The sequence below is a fragment of the Momordica charantia genome (assembly GCF_013281855.1).
Source record: "Momordica charantia cultivar OHB3-1 chromosome 3 unlocalized genomic scaffold, Mcharantia_2.0 BLBB01000003.1, whole genome shotgun sequence".
Classification (NCBI taxonomy): Eukaryota; Viridiplantae; Streptophyta; class Magnoliopsida; order Cucurbitales; family Cucurbitaceae; genus Momordica; species Momordica charantia.
The window spans coordinates 20,527,675-20,553,747 of NW_028275161.1; the positions used below are offsets into that span (position 1 = coordinate 20,527,675).

The following is a 26,073-nucleotide window of genomic DNA, read 5'->3' on the forward strand; positions in this document are numbered from 1 at the left end:
GACTTCTGAAAAAAGAACAGAATACTTTAATTTTGAACTATGCTCACGTTGATGCCTTATTAATATAGCATAACATAACTTAAAAAAAAAAAACGATTCTATGGGAATATTGATTAACAAGTTTAATTAAAGAAAAAAAAAATGTAAACCAACATTTTCAAAACAATAGACAACATTTCCATTTCACTAGTTCTTCCCGGAAAGACCCATGATTAATACTTGAATACTCTTTTGCCCTCCTATTTTGAAAGAAATTAAACTAATTAATAATATAAAACTTGTATTATCCTCAAAATGAGGAACGAACTCTTATCTACTTAAAATTATATTTAAAAATAAGTCAATCTCACCCATCATGTCCCTTACGATGATAAGAATTGAAGAGTTTTTTTTTTCTCCTTCTTTTTAAGAAATTAATATATTCAAGTGTGCAAGGCTAAAGAGACTTATATAAAAGTACTCCAATTAAGAATATATCATAATTATAAAATAAAGTTGATATTGTGGACCAAAGTTGAGGCATATGTAACAATTTCTTCCCAAAAGTGAGTTAAATTATAGAATAGATCAAGCTAAAGATGTGAGATGATAGCGGTAATTGCGTTAAACTTCAAAAATACTTCGATTTAGGCTATTATCATAAGGCCCTTCCTCAATAAAATCATCAATTTTGAGAGGTAAAGGAACATGGCAAAGATATATCTTGTAAAAAAAAAAAAATTGGAGCTTCAAAGCTTTCAGTGGAGGAGAAGTTACAAAGGGAAGAAATAACGAGTCTTTCAGAGAAAGAGCCAATTGAAAAATTCCTCAATTTATCAAGTGACCCATAGCAATATGTCCTATACCAAGCTGTCAATATTGAGAGGAGCGAGGGAAATGACTGTAAATATCATATTCTATTAACCCTCGAATAAAGGACACGACTAGGGGTGCGATCATACCAATACTAATGTACTGGATTCCATCATAATTACACAGTTAAGCTTGCGTGAGTGAGAGTATTACTAAGTTGGATGACCATTTGAAAAATCCTCGTCTTGCACCCCTTTTGAAAGGACGACACGATCAGGATTAAGATCTCAACAACAACCATCTCTCTTCCAAGCTTCCTGTTGGAAAAAAAACCTATGCTTCCTAAGTTGATGAGAGCAACCTGATTAGATCAGAAGTTCGGTTCTTCACAAGAAAAAACCAATAAGTCCTTAATTTTGGGAATGCATCAGCCCACAGGTTTAGCTGTATGATAGAAGCATGGAGTTGATTAAGCGCCATGGCACAGGCAATGGCCAATGGAACAGGAGCTGTATCTGTTCCATAGTAGAGGAAAAAGGCAGCCCCAAAAGCCAGAAGCATAGTCACTACAGAAACGAAGAGTGTCGCATGACCGATGTCCAAAAGATAAGGCAACCAGAAGAAGAAATCGTCTTCTGCACAGCACGACGGGAGGATTGACAAAAACATCAGTATTGAAGTTGAAGATGCGATCATGGCTATTGCATCCGACAACACAAATGCGGTGAACCACTTGTCGTGAAGAAACATGGGAAAGCCTGTGTTGTTGTTGACGCTGCCGGGTACAGTGAAGGCTGCAGCAAAAACTACTGTCGCAATTAGAGTTGCAACCACCATGCATGATCTTGCTCTCTCCTTTATCCACTTTTCTCCTTCTTTCACCAGCTCTTCGTGTTCTTGGGTGAATACTTCTCGTGCTGTTTGCTTCCCTATGTTTCTACTCAAAGTAAGCCCCACTATCTTCTCCACTCCCTTGTTAGGACCACAAAACGTGAGGAATACACCAATACACAAGTTGTAAACTTCAAACCCTACTTAAAGTCAAATATATATTTTTGTTAAGGATCCTGCATTATTAAGGACCTATCAAAGGTTTATAACATATTACTTCCTCATTGTCAATTGGGTTATGAGAGGTAACCCATGAATATTTTGTTTAAAAAAAAAATACCAGAACCATTTCATTAAAGTAGGTGAAAAACATACAGAAAAGGAAGGCTAGGAAATGGAAGGTATATCATAATTATTACAAAAAAAGAGTAGATTTTGATGACCATGAGGAGGCAAGAACTATGATGGCATCCAATAAGGATGATATAAACTTTTGAATAGCTTTTGAAGAATCTATGAAAGGTTGATTATTGCACTCCAACCAAACTTAAACCCCATGAATATTAATATGGTATCATAGTTCAAAAGTTCAAACGAGTCTTCGGTCTAAGAATGAGATCCGGCCAAGATAGATGAACAGACGAGAGAATGTAACAAAAGTTTATAATAAACATGAACTACCCCTCTCATTCCCAATGGATCATGAGATAGGACCCACAAATATTAATAATTTTTAGTAAAACAAACTAATAAACTTCTTATATTTAGGTTACTCAAATTGTTATTAGTTTATTCAAGGGAATTATCTTCTTATTTAATTTAGGCTACACAAAAGAACAAATTTTAAAATAAAAAGAAAATTATTTTTGTCGTTTAAATTGGCTAAAATTTCAAAATTAAAATTTAAAACAAAATATATAATATCTTTATTAAATGAAGTCTTTGAAATTAAAAAAATATAGCATGAATGAATTCTCTAGTTGGGTTTTAGAAGGTACCTTAAACCATAGGAGCTCGTTGTGCATTTGAAAGGCTGCGCCAGAAATTCGGTTAAGATCACTTTTAGCAGGCTTTTTGGCGGCCAATTGAAGCAGGCTGACGTTTTCCTCGTCAAAATAATATGGCAAACAATCCAAGAAGTCTAAGAAGTCTCCCATTTCATAGATTAAACAGAACACACTCTCTCGTCGATTCTCAACTGCTACGTGAAATATGTTCTTCCCCTTATCGTCAATATTCCATGCAAGATCAGGAAATAAACGTAATAACACTCTTAGAAAATCAACATTCCCAACTCTTGCCGCGTCGTGTAGCATGCTCGAGGGATGTTTAATGAAATCCACTACGTTTTCTTTTTTAACTTTATCGACAACAACTTCCCACATCAGTTCAACCATTTGGTGCGCTCTATCTGCATCATTCTTCTCCCTGCACACATAAATTTTAACTTGAAACTAATAAAAGTGTTAAAAAAGATCTGATACGGAAAATACAAGGATTTATAATAGAGATACCTAAGTAGGTTGGAACTGCATGAATGTTCGTAAAAAGATATTTGGAAGAAAAGTGTAAGTGCAATAATGTATAATAAGGTATAATTGTGATTGTGAACGCTAACATTGAACCTAGATCAACAATAATTGGTAACACTAACCGCAATTCATCCGAGATAATATTGATCGCCACTTGGTTGGCTTATTTTTGGTACCGATCTTATATGAGTTTCGGGCCATAATATGCAAGGGTGTATCTTGGTTGGAGTCCCGTTCCAGTGCTAATGACTTGTTCCACTTTAGAATGAGAAATGCTATATCTGTGCATATCAACCAAAAGAAACAACCTTTCGTGTTAATCCGAATGATAACTTATTATTCTTTAAAATTCTAAGATTAGTACTGGCAATGAGCCAAATATTTTTCCAAAGTTAATATGAATGAAAGGTTCTGATAAATTTAATTTAAGCATGTTAAATCATAAGTTTGATTGATTGTGTACACGTCTAATAAGTCTTTAAATTTTAGAAATGATATTTTTTTAGTACAACAAATAAAGGGTACGAGAGTTTGAACATCTGATGCCAATTACTGCTTTAATTTTGACTAGAAATGATCTAATAATTCTATCTTTCAATATTATGTCTAACAAATCCATGATTTATGAGATACTATACCGACACAAAAAATTAAAGGTTCATGAATTAAGTTGAGATTTATTAGACACAACATCAAAAATTTATGAATTTATTAGGCATAATTCTGGGAGTTCATGACCAAATTTATAATTTGAGTATTAATTTATTAATTCATATTTTAACACTCCCCTCATTTGTAGGCAGACTTGAAGAGATGGCACCAAGGAGGAGCTCCATTTGCTCGTGAATGGTCAAGAAACCATGGGCGGGGGTCTTGGAGAGGAGATAGGAGACCACGTGGTTGCGCTTGTACCTGGCGGCGATCAAAAGTGGGGTTGAGTTTCCAGAGCCGCGAATGAGGGCCAAAGCTTTGCACTTGTGGACCAGTATGTTGGCAATATCCACAGCGCCTTGTGCGGCGGCGATGCAGAGGGCAGTGTTGCCGTATCTGTTTTTAGAGGCCAACTCGTGCTCGCCGAGGCACTGCACCAACTTCTCAACGAAAGAAGCCTTCATGGCTCTAGTGGCAATGTGGAGAGGCGTTTCCATAGTTGTGTCGCTTATTACCATGGACAGAGCTCCCGGGTACAGCCTTTCCATTTCTTCCGCCGTCTTCCACTCACCCTTCACCGCTGCTTTGTACATCTGAGCCCGCTGCCAACTCTCCACCATACTTTTTCTTCCTGAAAAAGGAAATTTTTAATTATTGTGTTAACTACCTATGCTTTCTTGATTTTAGATAATTAAATGAGTTTCTCTCTAAAATTTATGGTATTTAATAATAAATAAAAAAGGCTTTTGAAAAATCAAATCCTCGCTAACAAATTTTGACTTGGAAAAAATTATACAAATTCGATTTCTTCTAGAAACAAAAATATATATATATAGTGATTAAAAACAATCTTAAGTTTAGTCAACCGAACATAGCTCAAATGGTTAAGGCACCTACTCCTCTCTCTATGGAATCCTCTCCACTTTTTTCTTTTCTCCCCCCTTTCTTCTATCCCTTTCTATCTTTTCTTCCCTCTCTTTTTAATTTCTCTTTCAACACTAATTTCAAGCAAGAAAACAACATCTTTGAGCAAGGACAAAAATCGAGAAACCCACATAAATTGTCTCCGTCTTCCTATTCAAATCAACCCCAAATGAGAGCAGATTAGAAAAATCCATAAAATTTGTTGAACAAATTAAATAAAGAAGACTAATGAGATAAATCATCCATTTTGTTCTCTTTTTTTCCCCCTTAGAAACAAGCTTACCGGCCGGTTAAAATCGTTGCCTACTTTCCGGCGACAGCCACAACTTTTCCGACGAGCTTCCGACTTTTCAAATCCACTTCTAGAGAGCTCTTTTCCTCTCTCTTGCTTCCCATCATCCCCTTCTCGACCTCTCTCTTTCTAACACCCACTATGGGTTTTATTAAGAAGCCAACAACTTTTTTTATTTTTATTTTTAATTTCCTCCTTCCAAGGTTTTTTCTCCCTCCACCTGACTTTCACTCCTTTCCAAATGATTGATACAAAGGAGTCTAAGGACCATTTTGAAAAATTTAAAAGTAATGGTTTCAAATTTAGCGACTAATATTCTTAACAACCTCAAGTGGGAAGTTGGGTAAGATTTATTAATATTCCTAGGACGAATCTATCTCCAAAATCAATTGACAAAGAGATGATTAGTCTACGTTTATTAATATATACAAGATAATTTTTCTTTTCAATGTGGGATCCTTAACAGGATCAGAAGACCGTTGTTTAAGTTGAGAGTTTAAAAAACACTTCTAAAACTAAAGGAATTAAATTCAAATTATAAACACTCAATTGAAACTTTTAAACTATAGATGCTAAATTTGTAATTGAACCACATAAAGATGGGTAGGTCAAAAAACTCCGTTTGTACCAAGCACATTTGGTGAAATCATCGATTCAATTACCTTCTCATATATCAACGGTTGAAGGAATGACATTAATAATAAGAACTTTGGTAGCAATTTTTAATAGAAAGTTCAAAAGTTGAAACTTTTCTAATTTTAGATGCTACGTAGATAAAATCATCAAAAAGTTCAACATTAAATTTATAATTTAACAAAGAAAAAGTTTAAAGTTGAATTATATTTCAAAATGATCCATTGAGAATGTCTAAATAATATTTATGTTCCTACTACAACTTGATGAGATTATGTTCATTATAGATCTTGAACTTTGATGAGGTTTGGTTTGAATCTATTTTTCATAACTGGTATTTCATTTTCTAGTTTTTGTTGTTGGCTTGTGTTCTACTTTTGTTTTGTTGTGTCTTTTTTTTCCGTTGTTCTACTACTTTTTATTGTCATCTTTCTTTGATTGATTCTTTTATGTCCAATCTTAGGTCGTGAGATGTTTTTTTACCCACGATATACCTAACATGTGCCCCCAACAAAAGGAGAAAAAAAATCTCCACATGACTAAGAAATTAACATTAATTAATACAATGTAATTAGTTTACTCGTTTTGGGAGAGAGAGTTGGAAGTATTAAATAACATATATTACCACCCCACTATAATTAGTTAATATAGTTTCATTAGTTAAATGGCAACTCCCCTAGGCCACACCCCTTTCAACTCAACCACTCAAAAAACGACTTAGTATTGGGAGTTGTGAAGTAAACGAAATATGCTCTCTCATGCAAATGCCGGCAGGGAAAAATATATATATATATATGACCATTACTTTTATATATTTTTTAACAAACATCTACTTTTTTTAATGAGATCGGTATCAATAAATATTTCTTCAAAAATTGAAAGAATAAATATTTCACTTTTTTAAATAAGTTAAAAATTATTATATCATATTATGTCTATATATACTGATAATATTTATTGATATTTTGTCCATTTTAAATGCAATACTGTAGAAATATTAATTATTATATCATATTATGTCTATATATACTGATAATATTTATTGATATTTTGTCAATTTTAAATGCAATACTGTAGAAATATTAATTTAACCTTCATGCAACGACTTATTTAGAAAATTTTGAAAAATTTTAATCTTGACTAGTGGAATATTTGACATCTTTTTATTTAGAAAATAAATTTTCAATTTTGTATTTATCTCTTAGTCATCAAACATTCCATGGTAGTAAAGACAAATATATCCTCATGGGTAAGTAGCTAATTATTTTCTAGAAATTAATACTATAATAATATTTAACCATTATAAAATATGAGTTGTTTAATAACTTATTATCAATCGTAGGTTTTTTTTTTCTTTTTATAATAAGACGCCACCAAATTTTAATAAATATCAGCCGTGGTCTCGTTAGAGTAGAAACTAGTTCAGAATTAATTTATCACCATCTTCGGTCATATGACGTGGCATAATTAATTATCTACACACTTCTGCTTTTTAAATAATTTTTAAGCAGGATTTTAATAATATATATGATGAAATGTTTATTAACAGAGAGTTTTGTTATCTGGCATTTTCAGTTTAACCTTTCTATAGTTATTTCTGTTACCTTTATATAGGGTGGATGATCGAACTCACCATCTTTAGTTGGAAGTATATGTCAATTACCGCTGAGTTATACTTGGTTTAACAAAAAAATTATATTATATTAACATTAAAATTGATTAATTAGAAAGGATTCAAATTTCAATATTTTAAAGATTGAAATAATTTCAAATTTCTAATTATATATGGAATTAAATGAATTTCAAAGCATTGAAATTAAAATTTATTGTTTGAATGCTTAGAGGTAAACAAATTATAACATTTTAGTATTATGCCTTTATAATTTTGCATGTATTATATTAATAATAAAATAATATATTAATAAGAAATAGATAGTAATCAATCTAACCCTCTTCATTACCCTTCTATCTTTACTTTTTTTTTCTTCCTCTCCCCCCTACCTCCGCGATATTCCCTTCCTCAGTCACCTGCGTCCCGTGTGCTTCCTCCCCTCCCTCCGCACCTCCGTCGTTATCGTTCCCTCCTTCCACCCTCATTGGTCTTTCTACCTCCATCCGTCGGCCGTGGATATGTCATCTCCATCGTTCTGTCCCTCACCACCGCTCTTCTTCTTCCTTTAGGGTACAATCTCTACTTGTTATGTTGTTTTTTTTTCAAATCAATTTGAGTATATATCTTGAAATAATATGATGCCACCGTTGTGCTATCACCACGGCTTCTCTCTTCCGTGTCTTTCTGTCGTTCTTCCTCGGTAAAATTCCAAAGTTTGTAATCTATTTTTCTCTATGTTTGTTAAAGGCTCAAATTAATGTTATTTTTAAATTAGTCATTCATTTTGTAGTTCAATAAATGTTTGTTATAATCTCTTTGGCTATTTTTTAAGTTCCATGTCTTTAATTAATTTTGTTTGATTGATGTGTAGTTCATTTTCTTATTTTGTAAAGATAAAATAATTGGTTCATTGGTTTTTGCGTGGAGAAATAATCCAAGTTTCTCTTATTTAAAATTCCTCATGAACAGTTTATTTGTAAAATTTTCCATAAAATGAAATCACAGTTAATAACTTCTCCATCTCTTTTTCGAAATTCAACAATAATGTAGAGTGAGAATAGGAATATTTGATCTTGAAGATAAATATATTTTCAGGCAACATAATTATCAATGCAACAAGGTTAATTAATTAAAAGAAAGAAAAGTACACGAGATTCTTTTGAGAATACAAAGACACCAGGTCTAATGAGTGTCATCAGATTCAGAATAATAGTTGGTCTTCCTATTCTTGAACAAGTAAGAGATCCCAGTGGCATGCAATGCTGATAACGCATCAGCCCAAAGTCTCCATTTTTTTTTCCATAGTACGGAAAGAAGGTGGCACTGAAGGTCAACACCATGCCCAGCACAGAAAGGAATAGAAAATCTTCTTCTACACAACGTGTCGTCAGAACTGAAATGAACAACAGTATTGAAGTTGAAGATGAGATTAAAGCGATCGCATTTGATATCACAAGCACCATGAAGCATGAACCATTCGTCGTGGAGAAATATTTGAGAGCCCGTGTTGCTGTCGTTTCCGCCGGGCACCGTGAGGGCTGCGGCAAAAGCTACGGTGGCGATCAAAGTTGCAACCAGAATGCATGAATTTGCTGTCGTCTTCGCCCATTTTTCTCCTTCTTCCACGAGCTCTTTGTGTTCTTCGGTGAATAATTCGCACCGTGTTTTTTCTTCCATTTATTTATTCTCATTGTAAGCCCAACGATGTTCTCCACCTCCTTCAATCAGATAATTAGGTTTAGGTTAAAAGGCAATTGCAATTATAGCGTAATATATTGCAAAAATTTCACATGAAAAAGTAATTTGCAATTATGATAAAATGAGAAGAAAATATTTGATTTTATCCAGAAAATAGTTAATAAGTATACTACTCGAGACTATCGTGTGGATCATTTAATATTAAGATGGAAAAAACTCGAGTATTAAATATTTGACAATTAAGAGAGATAAATGTAAAACTAAACAAAATTATAAAAAATAATGAGTTGTAAAACATTTAATTGAGTTAAGAAGAGGAATCACCTCCTTAATTGGAGCCAAATTTTTTCCATTATTATTTTAAGTTAATTCAATATTTAAGATAATCACTGATTTAATTACTATTATTATTTTAAGTAATATTGCTGATTTAACCATTTTTAGAATCTCGAGACCCGCGGCTAATATATGAGAGGCCATCAAGGTCGGTTACCTCTTCTTGGTCAACAGAATCATCTTTCTTTGGTAATTACAATATTTCCACAATCTCTTTGAATTAAAGTGCATTTATGTAGCCTTCCTCCTCTTGTATGTTTCTCACAAACTTTTTTTAATGAACGGTGTGTCGTTTAAAAAAAAGAAAACCAAAACAAAATAATTTTTAGAGGTGACTATTTTTGAAATGACATATATTTACCCTTAGTTTTAGAAAAAAAAAATACAATTTGCAAATATTTCTTTTATAAAAATGGGCTTAAATACTATTTTGGCTTTTATGTTTTTTCTTTGTTTCATTTTTCTTCTACTTTCAAAATGTTTATTTTGGACAATCTTATAGTTTCAAATTTTGATCATTTTTAGTTTATGTAATTTTAAAATATGTGTATTTATCAGTCCATGTACTTTTAAAAATGACTATATTTTGGTCCGTTCATATCTCATTTATTGCATGACATTTCACTTGCAGTCAATTTCTTCAAGTGTAAACGTAAATTTGTATTAAAGCCTCTCTATTGTGTATGAAATTTATACTAAATTTCAAATTGGTCATTTTTTTAAAAGATAGAGAATAAAATTGGATGTTTTAAGGAGTAGAGAAACCAAAAAAAAAAAAAAAAAAGGTGAGAAAAATGTCGGTTAGTAAAAATACCTTAAACCATGAAAGCTCGCGATGCATTTGAAATACTGCTCCTGAGACTCTGCCAAGATGACTTGATTCAGCCTTTTTAGCAGCTAATTCAAGCAATTCGATATCTTCATCGTCAAAGTAAAATACCAAGTCATCTGAGTTGAACATCCCTATTTCATAAATTAGCCTCAATACGCGTTCTTGTCGATTATCTACTGCCATGTAAAATATGATCTTCCGATTCTCATAGACCTCCAAAAAAAAGACCAGGATCTGATTGTAGTAACACTCTAAGAAATTCAATATTTCCAACTCTTACAGCGTGGCGTAGCATGCTTGTCGGACATTGAATGAAATCCAGCTGCTTTTCCTTTGGAATCTCTCTGGCAACTCTTTCCCACATCAGTTCAACCATCTGAGACGTGCTTGGATTTGCATAATTTTTTTCTTGTATATGAATTTGAACCCTAAAATTTTTTTTAAGAAGTATTAGAGTACCGAAATAAAGTAATTAAACTTAACATGAGTCAACTCTTTGTTTATAGTCAGGTTTTTTAAAGGAAAACAGAAATAAAAAAAAAAACGAATTACAGCTATTGATGAATAATTGCCGTTTGGTTGACTTATTTTTGGTGCCAATCATTTGACTTTGTGGCCATTATAAGCAAGGGTGTATCGCCATTAATATCCCGTTCCAGTGCTAAATGAACCGTTCAACTTTAAAATAGCCAGAGCTAAATCTGTAAAGATAAAGGAACAAATTAAGAATAAGATGAGCCCAAGCCAAATGAATGAATGTATGTAATGCAATAATATTGTGAAAGATATCATTAGTCCTGGGATTGGATCCTATTTTTTAATTGGATGTTTGTTTGAACTTTTGAGTTATAATATTATATCAATATTTATTACAAATGGTTTTTAGATCGATCTCTTATTTTTTTCTCATGTGAGATCCTTAACAAAAAGAGAGAGAAGTGGATTGATGGTACGAAACAGGTACAAACAAAGGCGGAGATGGCATTAAAAAGAAGCTCCATTTGTTGGTCAAGTGGCAGATCATCGACGGGCGTGACAGAGAGGAGATAGGAAACCATATCGTTGGTGTTTGTATCTGGCAGCAATTAAAAGTGGTGGTGTATTTTTGGCCCCGCCAATGAGAACCAAATCTTTACACTTGCTCACCATAAAGTGGGCAATAAACAGCGTTCCAAGAAGCGGCAATGCAAAGAGCTGTGTTTCCATATCTATTTTTGGAGGCCAAGTCGTCTTTGTCGAGAAGTTCGACCAGTTTCTCCACAAAATCAGCCTTCTTAAATCTGGTGGCTATACAGAGAGCACTTTCTTGTCTATCTTTACTTATTGCCTAGTTCGGATAGGGCTCCTGAATGTTCCTCTTCTACTTCTTCTGCAGTCTTCCAATCACCCCTGCTTGCACCTTCGCGTAGCCGAAAATGTGGATGATGCTCCACTGACGGTTTCATGCTCCTTGAAAAATACTCGTATATCAAGAGAAAAAATTTGGTTTCTTATAATTAAGGAGGAACTCTTGACGAGTTCATGCTCCTTGAAAAATACTCGTATACCAAAGGAAAAAACTTGGTTTTTTACAGTTAAGGAGGAACTCCCGACGAGTTCATACTCCCTAAAAAATGCTCGTATATCAAAGGAAAAAACTTGGCTTCTTAAAATTAAGGAGGAACTCCCTTTCTTGAAGATGAATAAACCACTACTTAACCCAAAAGTTTAAGTTGGTTGGTTTGGTAAATTTAATTCATTTATGGATATCTAACATGATTCTTAATATCATTAAATATTTGACAACTAAGAAAAATATAAAAACTTAAAAAAGATAATGAGTTGTCAAATATTAAATATTAATGACATTAGGTTGGAGTAAGTTTTTTTCCTATATCAATTTTCACTCAAATCGATAGGCAAACTAGTCAGCTAATGCAGTCGACCAAATACGAAATATTTGGCTCAATGCCATGTACAAATAAAATCTTGTCAATGTGGTAAATAAATGGGAGTCATGGGACAATTAGTAAAGTTTCACTAAACCATATAAATCAATTTAAAGATTATAAAACAACATAAATTAAATTAAAAGTAAAATCATAGAGACTAAATTGAATCTATGTGTAAAAAATATAATAATTAAATTGGGTTGAGGAGTGGCCGCCTGATCTTTCTGAAGTTATTGCTACATATGGTCGAGGTGTTTTAATTTAATTAGTTTCCTTGGTTTTAGTGTTTTTTGGTTGTTTTGTTTCTTCTTTGGTCGCTTTCTGTTAGTTAGTGTACTGTGTATCTCAAAAAAAAAAATCATAGGGATCAAATGAAAACTTTTAAATTGCAAGGACCAAATTTGTAATTTAATCACAAAAGAAAGATGAGTAGCCCAAAAAAAACAGCTTCATATTTTTAACAAAGGTGGCAAAGCACTTATTAGTCCATTAAACTTGTCACACATCAACATTTATAGAAACGATAGTGATATTAATAACAACTTCTTAGATTTTAAATCAGAAGTTAAAAAAGGTAATAGAAACTTTTCGAAATTTTAGAAGCTACGTAGATAAAATCATTATAGTTTAGTCAAGGAAGAGTTTAAAGTTCAAATTTAATTTTGATCATATTTATTATGTGTTAATGTTAGGCAGGTTTTGGAACTATCTTAAGTTAGTTTTTTTTTTTCTTTTTTTTTAAGTTTAAAAATATTAAAATAGACCTTTTGAAAGTTGAAAAACAAAAGGGCATCACTTACACACTCACTACATTAGCCATGAGATTTAGATTTAGCCCAGCGGAGATCAATCTTGTGTTTTGACGTTTTTTCGTTAACAACGGTAAGCTGATTCTGATTCTGATCCTCGTTCACATACACTTGCATCGATGACGACCCAGCTTCATCGATGACATTGATTTCGTGGTGGCCATCGGAATTGGTATACCAATTCCGACCACCGAACAGCTCCAGGATTTTGCTTATTGAAAGTGTCTATTGAAACTGAGAGTAAATAATATTTGGCTTATTTTTATTCAATAACACGTAGCCAATATATATAGAAGTGTCTATGTACAGAGGAATAAACTGTACAACTAATACCCAACTAACTAGGACAAAATTACAATATAGTCCTAATACTCCCCCTCAAGATGGACAATGAAGATTAACAATGCCCATTTTGGACAACAAAACAGAAAACGACGAGAAAGGTAAGGCCTTAGTGAATATATCAGCAAGCTGGAGATGAGTTCTGATGGGTTGAAGTTTAAGCGAACCATCAAGAACCTTGTCCCGCACAAAGTGGCAATCCAGCTCAATGTGTTTTGTACGTTCATGAAAAATTGGGTTGGTGGCAATATGTACAGCAGCGGTATTATCACAGAAAAGAACAGCAGGCGAAGACTCACGAATCTGCAAGTCACGAAGTAAAGACTGCACCCACACGATTTCACTAGTAGCAACAGCCATAGCCCTATACTCCGCCTCAGCTGAAGAACGAGCAACAGTAGCCTGCTTTTTGGACTTCCAAGAGATAAGAGAAGTACCAAGAAATATACAAAAACCTGAAACAGAACGACGGGAGTCTAAACAAGCACCCCAGTCAGAATCAGTGAACGCACGTATATGAAAAGAAGTAGTAGGTTGAAGCAAAATGCCTTGACCAGAAGTTCCTTTTAAATAACGCAACAGATAGTAAGCAGCATTCAAGTGTGACTGACAAGGACGAGCTACATATTGACTCAATTTATGCACAGCAAAAGTAATGTCAGCCCGAGATACTGTAAGATAAAGAAGTCGCCCAATTAAACGACGATAAGAAGTAGAATCAGCAAGCACAGCACCATCATCAGCACATAAACGAACATTCGGATCCATAGGGACCAAAGCAGGCCTACAACCGAGGAAACCAGTGTCTTCAAGAATATGAAGAACATAGTTGCGTTGAGAAAGAAAAATGCCTTGAGCAGAACGCGCTAATTCCAATCCGAGGAAATATCGAAGGGATCCCAGATCCTTTAACCGAAAGGTAGCATCAAGATGCTTCTTAAGAACAACAATATCAGATGAGGAAGCTCCAGTAATGATTATATCATCCACATAAACTAGAAGCGCGATAAAACGACGGCCTTGACCACGAACAAACAAAGAATAATCAGACTTTGTTTGAACAAAACCCAAAACAAGCAAAGCATGCGAAAACTTATCAAACCATTGACGAGAGGCCTGTTTTAATCCATATATGGATTTGTGAAGTTTACAAACAAGGCGCTCCCCCTGAGAAGCAACCACAGAATGCTTATAACCGAGAGGGATATCCATGTAAACATCTTCAAAAAGATCTCCATGTAGAAACGCATTGTTAACATCAAGTTGAACTAGGGGCCAATTAAAAGAAATAGCCATTGTCAAAATAACTTTTACAGTAACCAATTTGGCAACCGGAGAGAAAGTTTCGATATAATCCAACCCTTCCTGTTGAGTATATTCTTTTGCGACAAGGCGCGCCTTATACCGTTCAATAGTCCCATCAGATTTATGCTTTATCTTATACACCCATTTACAGCCAATATTATGAGAATGAGAAGGCAATGGAACAACAGTCCATGTTTTGTTTGCTTCCATAGCTTGCAATTCAGCATGCATAGCCTCATGCCAATGAGCATGAGGAACCGCTTGATGATAAAATTGGGGTTTAGTATGTAAGGAAACATTCAGGGCAAAAGACCTATAGGTAGGAGAAAGGCTAATATATGAAATAAAATGGTGTAGAGGATGGCTAGTAGAAGACTGTGGTATAGGCTCAGCATTAAGAAGACTACAATGATAGTCTTTCAAGTATGTTGGCGGCTTGATAGATCTTGAAGACCGACGAGACACAACTAAACTAGAAGAAACCGGGTCATTAGCACCAGGGATGGAAGGCAAATCAGTAGCTACAATAGACGATTCTCCTGTATTAACAACATCAACAGTGGAGGCCTCGATTGGAGCACAACCATTCGGTGATAAAACACAAGTACCACCATCAGAAACACCAATATCAGGAGAAACATCAGGGATAACAGGAGATGCACCAGATGAAGAACCAACCGAGGTTATAGGACCTTGCCCAGAAAAATCAAACGACTTGGGAAGAACCAAGTGAGGAAAAGGGTCCTCTATGTCAGTATGAAGAGTAACTTCATGGAAAGGGAAAATATGTTCATAGAAAGTGACATCCCTTGAGATAAAAAACTTCTTCTGAACTATATCAAATAAACGGAAAGCCTTCATCCCTGGAGGATAACCAACAAATATAGCAGGAGTGGCTCGTGGACAAAACTTAGAACGTCCTGACGAGAGTGTGGAAGCAAAACATAAGGATCCAAACACTCGAAGATGAGAATAATCAGGATCTTTATGAAATAGACGATGATAAGGAGTCTGCCAAGAAATAACAGGTGATGGAGTCCGATTGATTAAAAAAGCTGCTGTCAAAATACAATCACCCCAAAAAGAAAGAGGCACTCTAGACTGAAAATACAGGGATCGAGCCACATTGAGCAAGTGCTGATGTTTTCTTTCAACAACCGAGTTCTGTTCAGGGCGAGCAACACAAGAAAATTGATGTATGACGCCCTTAGAAGCAAAAAACTCAGTAAACGAAAGTTCTGGAGCATTATCCGACCGAAACTGCTTGATAGTAGCACCAAATTGATTTTCAACATATTTAAAAAACTGGGGAATGAGCCTAAGAACATCAAACTTTTGCCTCAACATAAAAATCCATGTGTATCGAGAATGATCATCAACTAAGGTGAGAAAATACTTATAACCAGAATATGTAGGCTCACGAAATGGCCCCCAAATATCACAATGAAGTAAATCAAAAGGCATATCAGCTATATGATTGTGAGCATGAAAAGATAACCGTTTCTGCTTTGATAAAGGACAAATAACACATGATCGCAGAGAAGAAACACGAGAAGCATCAATAGGTAAGATATCCTTTAATGCTAACATGTGTTTATCAGAAGGGTGGCCAAGTCTAGCATGTCACTTATTAAAATCAGAAACAGAATTTACACTACAGACAGGCAACAAATCATGTTCTAGCAAATTGGAATGAGCAAACCGAGAAGCATCTGCACGCAGAAGATATAAACCATTCCAGAGCTCAGCCTTGCCAATCGTCTTCAAAGAGGACTTGGCCTGGATGAGACATGTATTAGCATTAAACTGAACATTAACATCCAAGTTAGCAGCCAAGGCACTCACAGAGAGCAGGTTGAACCGAAAAGAAGGTATATACAACACTCTCTTAAGAGTAATGTGTTGATTAATCTGAATATCTCCAATAAACTCAACATGAATCCGAGAATTATTTGGCAAAGTGACTGAAATACCAGATGTAGGCAGCAGAGAAGTAAACATATCACGAGAAAAACAGATATGCGATGATGCCCCTGAGTCAAGAACCCAACAATAAGACCAAGGAACTTGATTAACAAGGGAGCAAGTACCTGCCACATGACTGGAAGAAGAGGCACCAGAATCGGATGTTGGCTTCATGGATGCCAAATGAGACTGCAGAAAAGTCAAAAGCCCTTGGAACTGATCAGCATTGTAATTACTCAACGAATCAGCATTGGACGAAGAAGCAACTGAAGATGGCATCGATGGGTGATTTCGAAGAAGAATTGGTACTCTTCGAAGTAGAACGAAAACCGGGAGGATAACCATGTAGTTTATAACATCTATCAACTGTGTGACCCTGGAGATGACAATGAGTACAATAAGGCCTCTCTTTCCGGCGAGGTTGTGACGAAGCACGAGTATTGTTCGAAGAGGCTGAGGTGTGCGCCAAAAAGGCCGCAGGAACTGAAGAAGCAGAAGCAGATGAAGCAGTAGCAAGAGAAGTTCGTTGTTCAACCTCTTGAGCAACCAACGAAAAAGCACGATTAATAGTCGATTCAGGCTCCATGAGCAAGAGTTGAGCACGAACCTGATTAAACGACTCATTTAAGCCCATCAAGAAAGCCATGACATACTCGGTTTGAAAGTAATTGATCAAATGTTTGACGCCGCCGCAAGTACACCGTCCACATGAACAAGAAGGACGATATGAAACAAGTTCGTTCCACAGCGTCTTCAATTTCGTGTAATACGCGCTCAGAGATAGTTGATCTTGAGACAGATTGGATAATTCACGCCGCAATTGAAAAATCCGAGGCCTATTCTTGCGTTGATAGCGCTCTTGAAGATCAAGCCAGATCTCCCTAGTCGAATCGGAAAACAATACGCTCACAGAAATTTCTTTAGAAAGAGAATTAAGGAGCCAAGCAATTACAACATTGTTGCAGATCTTCCAAGAATTGAGTTGAGCACCAGAAGGACGAGGAAGCGATCCATCGACGAAACCTAACTTGTTCTTCACAGTGAGTGCAATCAGCATAGACCGACTCCATGAGGTATAATTGTTCTCATTTAAAAGATCAGAAACAAGAACAAGACTGGTATTATCCGAGTGATGAAGATAATATGGATTGGAATAATTCTCAAGAACAGAAATGCCGTCACCGGCATTTGTAGACGAAGAATTTCCTGCATCTGTCGAAGAAGTATCAAGCGGAGGAACAATGGTTTCGTCAACCATGGCGGTGGGAAGTGGAACCTCTCAGAGAAAATCTGATACCATATTGAAACTGAGAGTAAATAATATTTGGCTTATTTTTATTCAATAACACGTAGCCAATATATATACAAGTGTCTATGTACAGAGGAATAAACTGTACAACTAATACCCAACTAACTAGGACAAAATTACAATATAGTCCTAATAGTGTCTGATTCATTTGAAGAAGGCTTTGGAGTCAATGGCTTCATATTTGGAAACCTTTACGCAACTGGAAGTGATTGAATTCTGCTTAATTAGTACACACTTTGATCAATAGCACTTCGAGAGCTGGCAATGAGATTTCTTAGCCATGCTACTTGTTTATGCAAGGATATGCACAACAGTGTATTTCAGATTGCAGCTCGAACTCGGCCTCCGGACCGATCTGAGTACTTGAGCGGACCTGCACAAAGAGGTGAGCACTCCAACGATCAAGTCAGTATAGGTCGGATTCCCAGTTTAGTTCGAGGTCAGAAAATCATCGTACCTGATCGCGGAGTGAGGTCCTCTACTTATGGGTGGTAGTCCCGCTAATCTCGCGGCGGTTACACCCGGTAATCTCGGGACCGTCGGTTACACCCGGTAATCTCGGGACCGACGGTTACACCCGATAATCATGCCGCTGACAGTAGCTCACCTCGACCCCCACCGAGCTCCTAGTATCGGACCTCGGCCAGGTTCACCTCGGCCCTCATACTTAGCATCTGTCAACGCTAGTGGTGGTGATCTAGGCGGTCCGAACTGGGCATGACTCATGAGTCATCTTGGAGCACCAATAGGGATCTTCTACGTGTCCAGGGTATTCTCTTTCCCAAACACTACTAATCATATTTATAAGCGCATTGGACCATTTACTCAGTCATTGGATGAATAAGCTCTACATCATTAATAAACATTCATACAATGGAACTGGAAGTATTTTATTTTTAGTCCTTTCAGACAGAGAGTGGAAGTATTAAACAACATATAAATTTAATACCGCCCCACTATGATTAGTTAATATAGTTTACATTAGTTTAATGCAACGACTCCCAGGTGGGGAGCCACTCAAAAACAACTCAGTATTAGTCATTATGAAGTAAACGAAAAATGCTCTCTTGCATGCACAGTGGGAAAAAAAAATATCTTTTTTTTTTAAACAAACATCTAATAATGTGCAAGGTTTTAAAATTTGATACTAGAAATGTCCATTATCGATCAATGTCTTTTGAAAAATTATGAAAATAAAAAGTTCATAACAAAAATTTATATTAACAAATAATTATTTTTAAGTTAAAAATTGTTAATATTAATATTAATTATGTCCATATTTATTATAATATTTGATCAAATTTTTATGTAATACTAAATAAATGTCTAACTCACAGTGGATATATGAAAATGTCGATGAAATGTGAACCAAAATTTAGTACCGTAATAACATTTAATGATTATAAAATATGGGTTGTCCAATAATTTATTTACAACCCTGCAGTTCGTCCCATCGAATCCTCAAGGCCGAACTCTGAACTTGGTATGCCGAACTTGCCTTCCCCCTTTTTCCTCTAACCTTGTGTTGACCCTTATTTTTATCTTGTAGCCATGGTTTGCGGATTTGCAAGCGGCGTGAAGCGCAAGTCTAAAAGCCGAGCCCATGCTCTTGAGGCTGCCCAGAGTTCGAAACCTCCCACCCCTGCCGTGGTAGGGCCTGCCTCGGAAGATCCAGTCCCGGTGATCGAGCTGGAGTCTTCTGGGGGTCCCTCGAGGGAGAAGCGCCCCAGGGGTCAGACCGAGGCGGTGGACGCCCAGACCGAGGCGGCGGACGCCCCGCCTTTGGGAGAGGAGGCGAGGGAGGAAGCCCCTCTAAAGCGAAGAAGGAAGAAAAAGAAGGCGATCTCTCCCTCGGAGGTCGGAGCTTGCAGGGTCTTGCCTGCAGGTTGGGCTGATCGGGTGGACGATCCTGCGGCCAGGATGGGCGGGACGTCCGATGTGACGGCGCGGTTCAGAATTGAGCCGTCAAGTCTCGGGGTGAGGGAGCAGGTGACCCGCATCTCAGCTGCGAGTTTGGACCGCTGCCTAAGGAGGGCGTCCAAATTTGTGAGCGCTCCTGGGTCCGTTCTGCAGAGGACCATTGACTACGCCGCCGAGGTAAGACTAGTGCCCCATTTTTTGCTTGATTTCGCCCAACAGGTAGTTCGATCTAACTTTTTCCTTGTACCATTTCTCAGGCGTTTGTTGCTTCCATTCAATCGGCTCTCGTTATAAAGGCCGAGCTGGATGGGAGGGAAGCTTTGGCATCGAGGGAGAAAGAGGAGTTCTCCGCTGCCTTGGAGGCTGCTTCCTCCACCATGAAGGATGAGCTGCTGAAGGCTCACTCCGAGGTGGAGACTTTGAAGGGCGAGGTGGAGTCTCAGGCCGAGCTACTGAAGAAGGAGGAGGACAGGCGCAAGGCTCAACTCCGAGCTGCCCACGCCATCACCAGGGGCTTGGAGAGGGAGAAGTTCCAGCTCCTGAAAGAGAAGGACGACATGCTCCAGGCGCTCGAAGCGAAGGATAAGGAGTTGGAGCATGCGACTGCCGAGCTGGAGACGGCGAAGGAGCGCCTCAGCAATGGAGTCCTGCTGGAGGAATCGTTTAGGCAACATCCTGACTTCGATGGATTTGCCAAAGACTTTTCTGACGCGGGCTTCAAGTTCCTCATGAAGGGCATTGCTTCCGACATGCCCGACCTTCAGATCGATTTCAGTGGTCTGAAAAGAAGGTATGCCGAGAAGTGGGCGTCTGGGCCTAGCGGCACCCCTGGCCCCCAAGCGTTGGTGGATCAGTATGTCAGGGATCTGGACTCTGACTACTCCAATCTCGAAGAGGACCAGGTCACTCCACTCAGGAGGGCGCTCCCCCAGCAGGCTCTTAGGCGACCATCCTTCACGAGGCTTTTCGCTGTTCTCCCTCCCTTTTCTTTTTGTTTGTAAGTGTCAGGGCAGAGCTGCAAGGTCTATAAGCCTTGGCTCTGCTCTTCATTCAATAAAGAGACTCCCATTCGCTTCTACTTTGTTGTTAGTGACCTCTTTTCTTTGCTTTCCCTTTGAACTGCAGCTAATGTCACCTCGCACCTCTTTACTTTTGAGGTCGCGCCTTTAATTAAAATAATTTGAAAGTTTGAGTTTGAATCTCTTAATGTTCAACACATTGCACCAACTCTGGATTTTTAACATTTCACCCTTAACAAGGTAAAAAAAGGCTAAAATCCGTAGCTATTCTTCATATCGTTCCTCGTATCCTTAGGCTTCGAAGGATTGAATTTGAACCAACTGCTGGAATGCGATCGCGTGGGAGTCCGTGGCCCCCATTTAATTTCTGGTCGAACTCGGAAGCATGAAATTAAATCATCACATTTATTCCGATCATAATGCTTTTGGAACAGTCGTTACAAATTCATTGAAAACCCTTTTGGCATTTCAAGGATAATAACGCTTCAGGTGTTCCGCGTTCCACGGGTGCGCGAGGACATCAACTTTCAGATCGGCCAATACATACGTCCCAGGTCGGACTATGCCCTTGATCTCAAATGGGCCTTCCCAGGCCGGATCAAGGGCACCCACATGCGTTTGGACCCTCTTTAAGACCAGATGTCCGACCTGAAAGGCCCGAGGTCGAACGCGGGCATTGTAATGTCTGGCCATCCTGCCCTGATATTCCGCCAGGCGTAGCTGGGCCATTGTTCTTCTTTCTTCCAACAAGTCGAGGTTGAGGAGCAGCTCTTCCTCATTTGTCAAGGCTCGTAATGCTCTACTCTGTCAGATGGCATGCCGATCTCAACCGGGACTACAGCTTCGGAGCCGAAGGCCAGGGAGAACGGGTCTCACCCGTCGACCCCCGTTGGGTGGTCCGGTACGACCATAGAACTTCTGGTAGCTCCTCGGCCCACCTGCCTTTCTTGGAGTCCAGTCTAAGTTTGATGCCTCGCTTGATGATCTTGTTGACCGCATCCACCTGCCCATTTGCTTGCGGATGTGCTGGGGACGAGCTGAGATGACTTATGCCAAGTTTGCTGCAAAAGTCTTTGAACTTGGCGTTGTCAAACTGCTTCCCATTGTCTGTCACTATGGCCTGTGGTATACCAAAGCGACATATGATATTCGTCCATACGAAGGACGTGACCCTGGATTCCGTTATGTGGGAGAGCGCTTCAGCCTCAACCCACTTGGTGAAGTAATCCACAGCAACCACAGCGAACTTGGTCTGGCCCTTGCCCAAAGGGAAAGGATCAATGATATCTACCCCCCACTGCGCGAATGGCCACGGGGCCGAGATGGGGGTGAGCGGCTCGGGAGGCTGGTGGATTATGGTTCCGTAGCATTGGCAATTGTCGCAAGTTCTAACGAACTTCTTGGCGTCCTGGCTGAGGGTCGGCCAATAGTATCCTTGTCGGATCACTTTAGCTGACAGCGACCGGGCGCCTGAGTGATTGCCGCACACTCCTTCGTGGATCTCTCTGAGGACGTACAGGCCCTCTTCAGGGGTTAGGCATCTCAACAGAGGCAGGGAAAAGCCACGTCGGTACAATGCCCCATCTCGGACCACGAACCGAGCTGCCCGTCTTGCCAACTTTCTGCGCTCCTTGGGGTCTTGTGGTGAGTTGCCCCTAATGAAGTCTGCGATCGGGTCCATCCATGAGGGTTCTGGAGCGCCGATCTCCATCAGATCTGGCTCTAAGATCAAGGGTTTATCTAGGATCTCGACAGGGACCGACCTGGCAAGGTCGGTCTTGTACGCCGATGCTAACTTGGCCAAGGCGTCAGCATTAGAATTTTCTGCCCGCGGAATCCGGCTTACTTCGTAAGTTCGAAACTGGGCGAGGTATGATCTGACCTTGCCCAAATACTTCTCCATTCGGGTGTCTTTGGCTTGGTATTCGTCCTCGATCTGGCTCACAACCAGCTGGGAGTCACTGAAGACCTTAACACAAGAGGCCCCCAATGCTTGAGCGACTCGCAGGCCGGCAATAAATGCTTCATACTCAGCCTCGCTGTTAGAAGTCCGGAAGCAGAACCGCAAGGCGTACTCAAATCGTTCACCCCCTGGTCCGAGCAAGAGGACCCCGGCTCCGCACCCCTTCTCATTGGAGGATCCGTCGACATAGACTGTCCAAGGCAGGTCGGACCCGCTCAGCTCGGAAGGTGGTGTGAGCTCGGCTATGAAATCTGCCGCTGCTTGCCCTTTCAACGCAGTTCTGGGTTCGAACTGGATGTCGTACTCACTTAGCTCTATTGCCACTTCATTAGGCGTCCGGAAGCTTCCGGCTTGTGGAAGATACTCTTAAGGGGCAAGTTAGTGAGCACCACCACCGTATGGGCTTGGAAGTATGGTCTAAGTCGTCGGGCCGAGGTGACCAAAGCGAGAGCCAACTTCTCCATCTGAGGGTATCTAGTCTCGGCTTCGGTCATAGCCTTGCTTGTGTAGTAGACCGGGTTTTGCCGCGCTTCCTCTTGCCTGATTAGGGCCGAGTTGACGGCACTGTCAGACACTGCTAGGTACAATTGGAGCTTGTCCCCCGGCATAGACTTGGCAAGCAAGGGTGCCGAACAGAGGTAGTTCTTCAATTGCTGAAACGCTTGCTCGCACTCCGCCGTCCATTCAAACGGCCCTTTCTTTCGTAAGACCTTGAAGAAAGGGAGGCACTTGTCCGTTGACCTTGAAACAAACCGGTTCAGGGCCGCAATCCTGCCATTGAGGCACTGAAGCTGTTTCAGCGTTTTAGGTGCCTCCATCTCGATCACGGCTTTAATCTTTTCGGGGTTGGCCTCGATTCCCCGGTTGTTTACCATGAAGCCAATGAATTTTCCCAAGGAGACTCCAAAGGCACACTTAGCAGGGTTGAGCTTCATTTGATATGGCCTCAGAACCTCGAAGGCTTCGGCCAGGTCGGAGAGATGCGACTTAGACTGCTTGCTCTTGACAAGCATCTCGTCCCTATACACTTCCATATTCCGGCCGATCTGCTTGGCGAACATTTTGTTCACCATTCTCTGGTAGGTCGCTCCTGCGTTCTTTAACCCGAAGGGCATGACCTTGTAGCAGTACAGACCTTGGTCTGTTATGAAAGCGGTATGACCTTCATCTGGGACATGCATCTTGATTTGGTTGTACCCAGAGTAGGCGTCCATGAAAGTGAGCAGTTCGTGCCCAGCTGTGGCGTCCACGAGCTGATCAATCCTCGGCAGTGGGAAGCAATCTTTCGGGCATGCCTTATTTAAGTTCGTAAAGTCTACGCACATTCTCCACTTGCCGTTAGATTTTTTAACTAATACAACATTGGAGAGCCACTCGGGATACGAAATTTCTCTTATGTATTCAGCTTTCAAAAGTTTGTTAACTTCCTCAACAATTACATCACTCCTCTCCTTGTTCATAGGTCTTCTCTTTTGTTTCACAGGTCGGAATGATGGATCTATGCTGAGGCGATGCGTCATAATTCGCGGGTCAATGCCAGGCATGTCCTCATGGGACCACGCAAAGACGTCCGAGTTGGATCTGAGGAAGTGGATTAGCTCCTCTCTGTCGGTGGCCCCCAGCTTGGTTCTTATGCTTACCTGCTTCTCGGGACTAAGCAGAGGAACAAGCTCGAGCTCCTCAGTGGGCGCGGCAAACTCCTTTCTCGGCAGGTCGGCCTCGAACTCGAGCGTCCCATCCCTGAGAGTTTCGAGGGCGCAGACCGATGGGCCTTTGAGTGCGGCGGCATAACACTCCCTCGAAGCGGTTTGTTCTCCTCGGACCGTGCCCACGCCATTGGGGGTGGGATACTTCAAAACTTGATGAAGTGTTGAAGGAATGGCCCGAAATGAGTGGATGATGGGTCTCCCAAAGATGGCGTTATAGGCCGACCTACCGTCAACTACCACGAACTCGGCCATTTGAGTGATCCGGGTTTGGTTCTGCCCCAGCGTGACCGGCAAGTCGATGCAACCCTCTGGGATGACCGATGCTCCAGAGAACCCAACCAGCGGCGTCGGGCTTCTCTTCAATTGCGACCTCGTCCAGCCCAAGGCGAGGTAGGTCGATAAGGACAGGATGTTAGCGGATGCGCCCCCGTCTACCAGAACTCTCCTAACTACCACATGATCAATCAAGGGAGCAATCACAAGGGCATCATTGTGGGGCAGGTGGACCTCCTCCAAGTCTGCACCGTCGAAGGTGATTGGGCAGGTCGGCCCCTGCTCCCTGATGATGCACACCTCGCGTCTGGCTGCACGGGCTAACTCCTTTCTTTTATGTCCGGATTGACCCCCGTTTGGCCCTCCAAAAATGGTATTGATGACCGCAGGTCGGTCGGTGCGCCGAGGTGGCGTCCTTGAACGCTTTCGCTCCTCCTTTTTCTCTGCTGAGCTGGTCCCGGGCTTTCCCACAAACTTCTTGAAGTAGCCGTCTTGAATTAGATCTTCAATTTGGCGCTTCAATTCCCAGCAGTCCGACGTGTTGTGGCCGTGCTCCCGATGGAAGCGGCAATACTTGTCCTTGCTGCGGCTCTCCGGGGCTCCCCGAAGTTTCTCCGGACGCTTGAGTAGTTTTTCCATTCCAGAATCCTCGATGTTCGTTAGGATCTCGGAAATTGGAATCGTGGTTGGGGTGAAGCGCTCGTAAGGTCGGCTCCTGGTAGGTCCGTTCTCCGCCCTTCGATACTCAGCTCGGCCGCTGGAGAAGGATCCTTTGTCCTTGGACTTGGGATCTGCCCTTTCATCTTTTCCACTTCTGCCCCGGCTGATCTTTCGTTCAGGTCGGCCGGTTTTGGTTCGGAGGAGCTCCTGTCCATCGATGACTTTCTTCGCCTTCTGGAGCACCTCGGCGAAGGTGGCCGGGGCCTCCTCTCCAAGTTTCACCGTGAGGGCCTCATCGGCTAGACCGGTGAGGAAATAGCACATGGCCGAGTCATCAGAGCAGTGTGCGACCTTCAACTGCTCCTCCTGGAATCTGGTGACATACTCCCGCAGCGTCTCCCCCTCCTTCTGCCTGAAAGTGGCGAGATGGGTCGCTGTCTTTTTGTCGTAGTGCCGAGAAGAGAACTGGGCGAGGAACTCCCTTCTCAGCTGAGAGTAGGTCGAGATCGACCTGGCTGGCAGTCTCCGGTACCATAATCGCGCGCTGCCAGTAAGCGCGATCTGAAAGGCGCGACATTTGATTGCGTCTGATGCCGCTTAGAAGTCCATGAGGGCTTCAAAGACTTCAACATAGTCCTTGGGGTCCTTCGTCCCGTCATAAGGCTTCACGGTAGGAGCTTTGATCTTCGGAGGGATTGGTGCTTCCAAAACGTCCGAGGTGAAAGGCGATTCTCC

At 40.1% G+C, this 26,073-nt stretch overlaps 3 protein-coding genes and 1 pseudogene across 3 annotated transcripts; all 4 read right to left on the reverse strand.

Annotated features, from left to right (window-relative positions):
- Nucleotides 1-670: 670 nt before the first annotated feature.
- On the reverse strand, nucleotides 671-3,923 carry LOC111025722 (uncharacterized). Its single transcript, XM_022303621.2, has 3 exons — nucleotides 3,278-3,923; nucleotides 2,622-3,051; nucleotides 671-1,764 (listed from the first exon to the last, which is right to left on the reverse strand). The coding sequence occupies exons 2-3, from the start codon at nucleotides 3,018-3,020 to the stop codon at nucleotides 1,135-1,137; spliced, it is 1,029 nt and encodes a 342-aa protein (XP_022159313.1). The 5' UTR covers nucleotides 3,021-3,051; nucleotides 3,278-3,923; the 3' UTR covers nucleotides 671-1,134.
- A 2-nt stretch (nucleotides 3,924-3,925) lies between these two features.
- On the reverse strand, nucleotides 3,926-4,426 carry LOC148212551 (uncharacterized). The gene has a single exon (XM_088122243.1). The coding sequence runs from the start codon at nucleotides 4,424-4,426 to the stop codon at nucleotides 3,926-3,928; it is 501 nt and encodes a 166-aa protein (XP_087978369.1).
- Nucleotides 4,427-8,366: 3,940 nt separating this feature from the next.
- Nucleotides 8,367-11,971, reverse strand: LOC111025740 (uncharacterized; annotated as a pseudogene).
- A 4,172-nt stretch (nucleotides 11,972-16,143) lies between these two features.
- LOC148212552 (uncharacterized) lies at nucleotides 16,144-18,877 on the reverse strand. Its single transcript, XM_088122244.1, has 3 exons — nucleotides 16,795-18,877; nucleotides 16,611-16,751; nucleotides 16,144-16,553 (listed from the first exon to the last, which is right to left on the reverse strand). The coding sequence occupies exons 1-3, from the start codon at nucleotides 17,741-17,743 to the stop codon at nucleotides 16,144-16,146; spliced, it is 1,500 nt and encodes a 499-aa protein (XP_087978370.1). The 5' UTR covers nucleotides 17,744-18,877.
- Nucleotides 18,878-26,073: the final 7,196 nt, after the last annotated feature.

Excerpts from the sequence above, each read along its gene's own strand:
- LOC148212551 (XM_088122243.1), bottom strand. The coding sequence starts at position 4,426 with ATGGTGGAGAGTTGGCAGCGGGCTCAGATGTACAAAGCAGCGGTGAAG.
- LOC111025722 (XM_022303621.2), bottom strand. The coding sequence starts at position 3,020 with ATGGTTGAACTGATGTGGGAAGTTGTTGTCGATAAAGTTAAAAAAGAA. Across the intron at positions 1,765-2,621 it reads ACGAGCTCCTATGGTTTAAG|GGAGTGGAGAAGATAGTGGG; the intron begins GTACCTTCTAAA and ends GGTCCTAACAAG.
- LOC148212552 (XM_088122244.1), bottom strand. The coding sequence starts at position 17,743 with ATGGTTGACGAAACCATTGTTCCTCCGCTTGATACTTCTTCGACAGAT. Across the intron at positions 16,752-16,794 it reads TTTTCGTTCTACTTCGAAGA|TTGCTTCTTCGTCCAATGCT; the intron begins GTACCAATTCTT and ends TGCCATCTTCAG. Across the intron at positions 16,554-16,610 it reads TTCTTCCAGTCATGTGGCAG|GGGCATCATCGCATATCTGT; the intron begins GTACTTGCTCCC and ends TTCTTGACTCAG.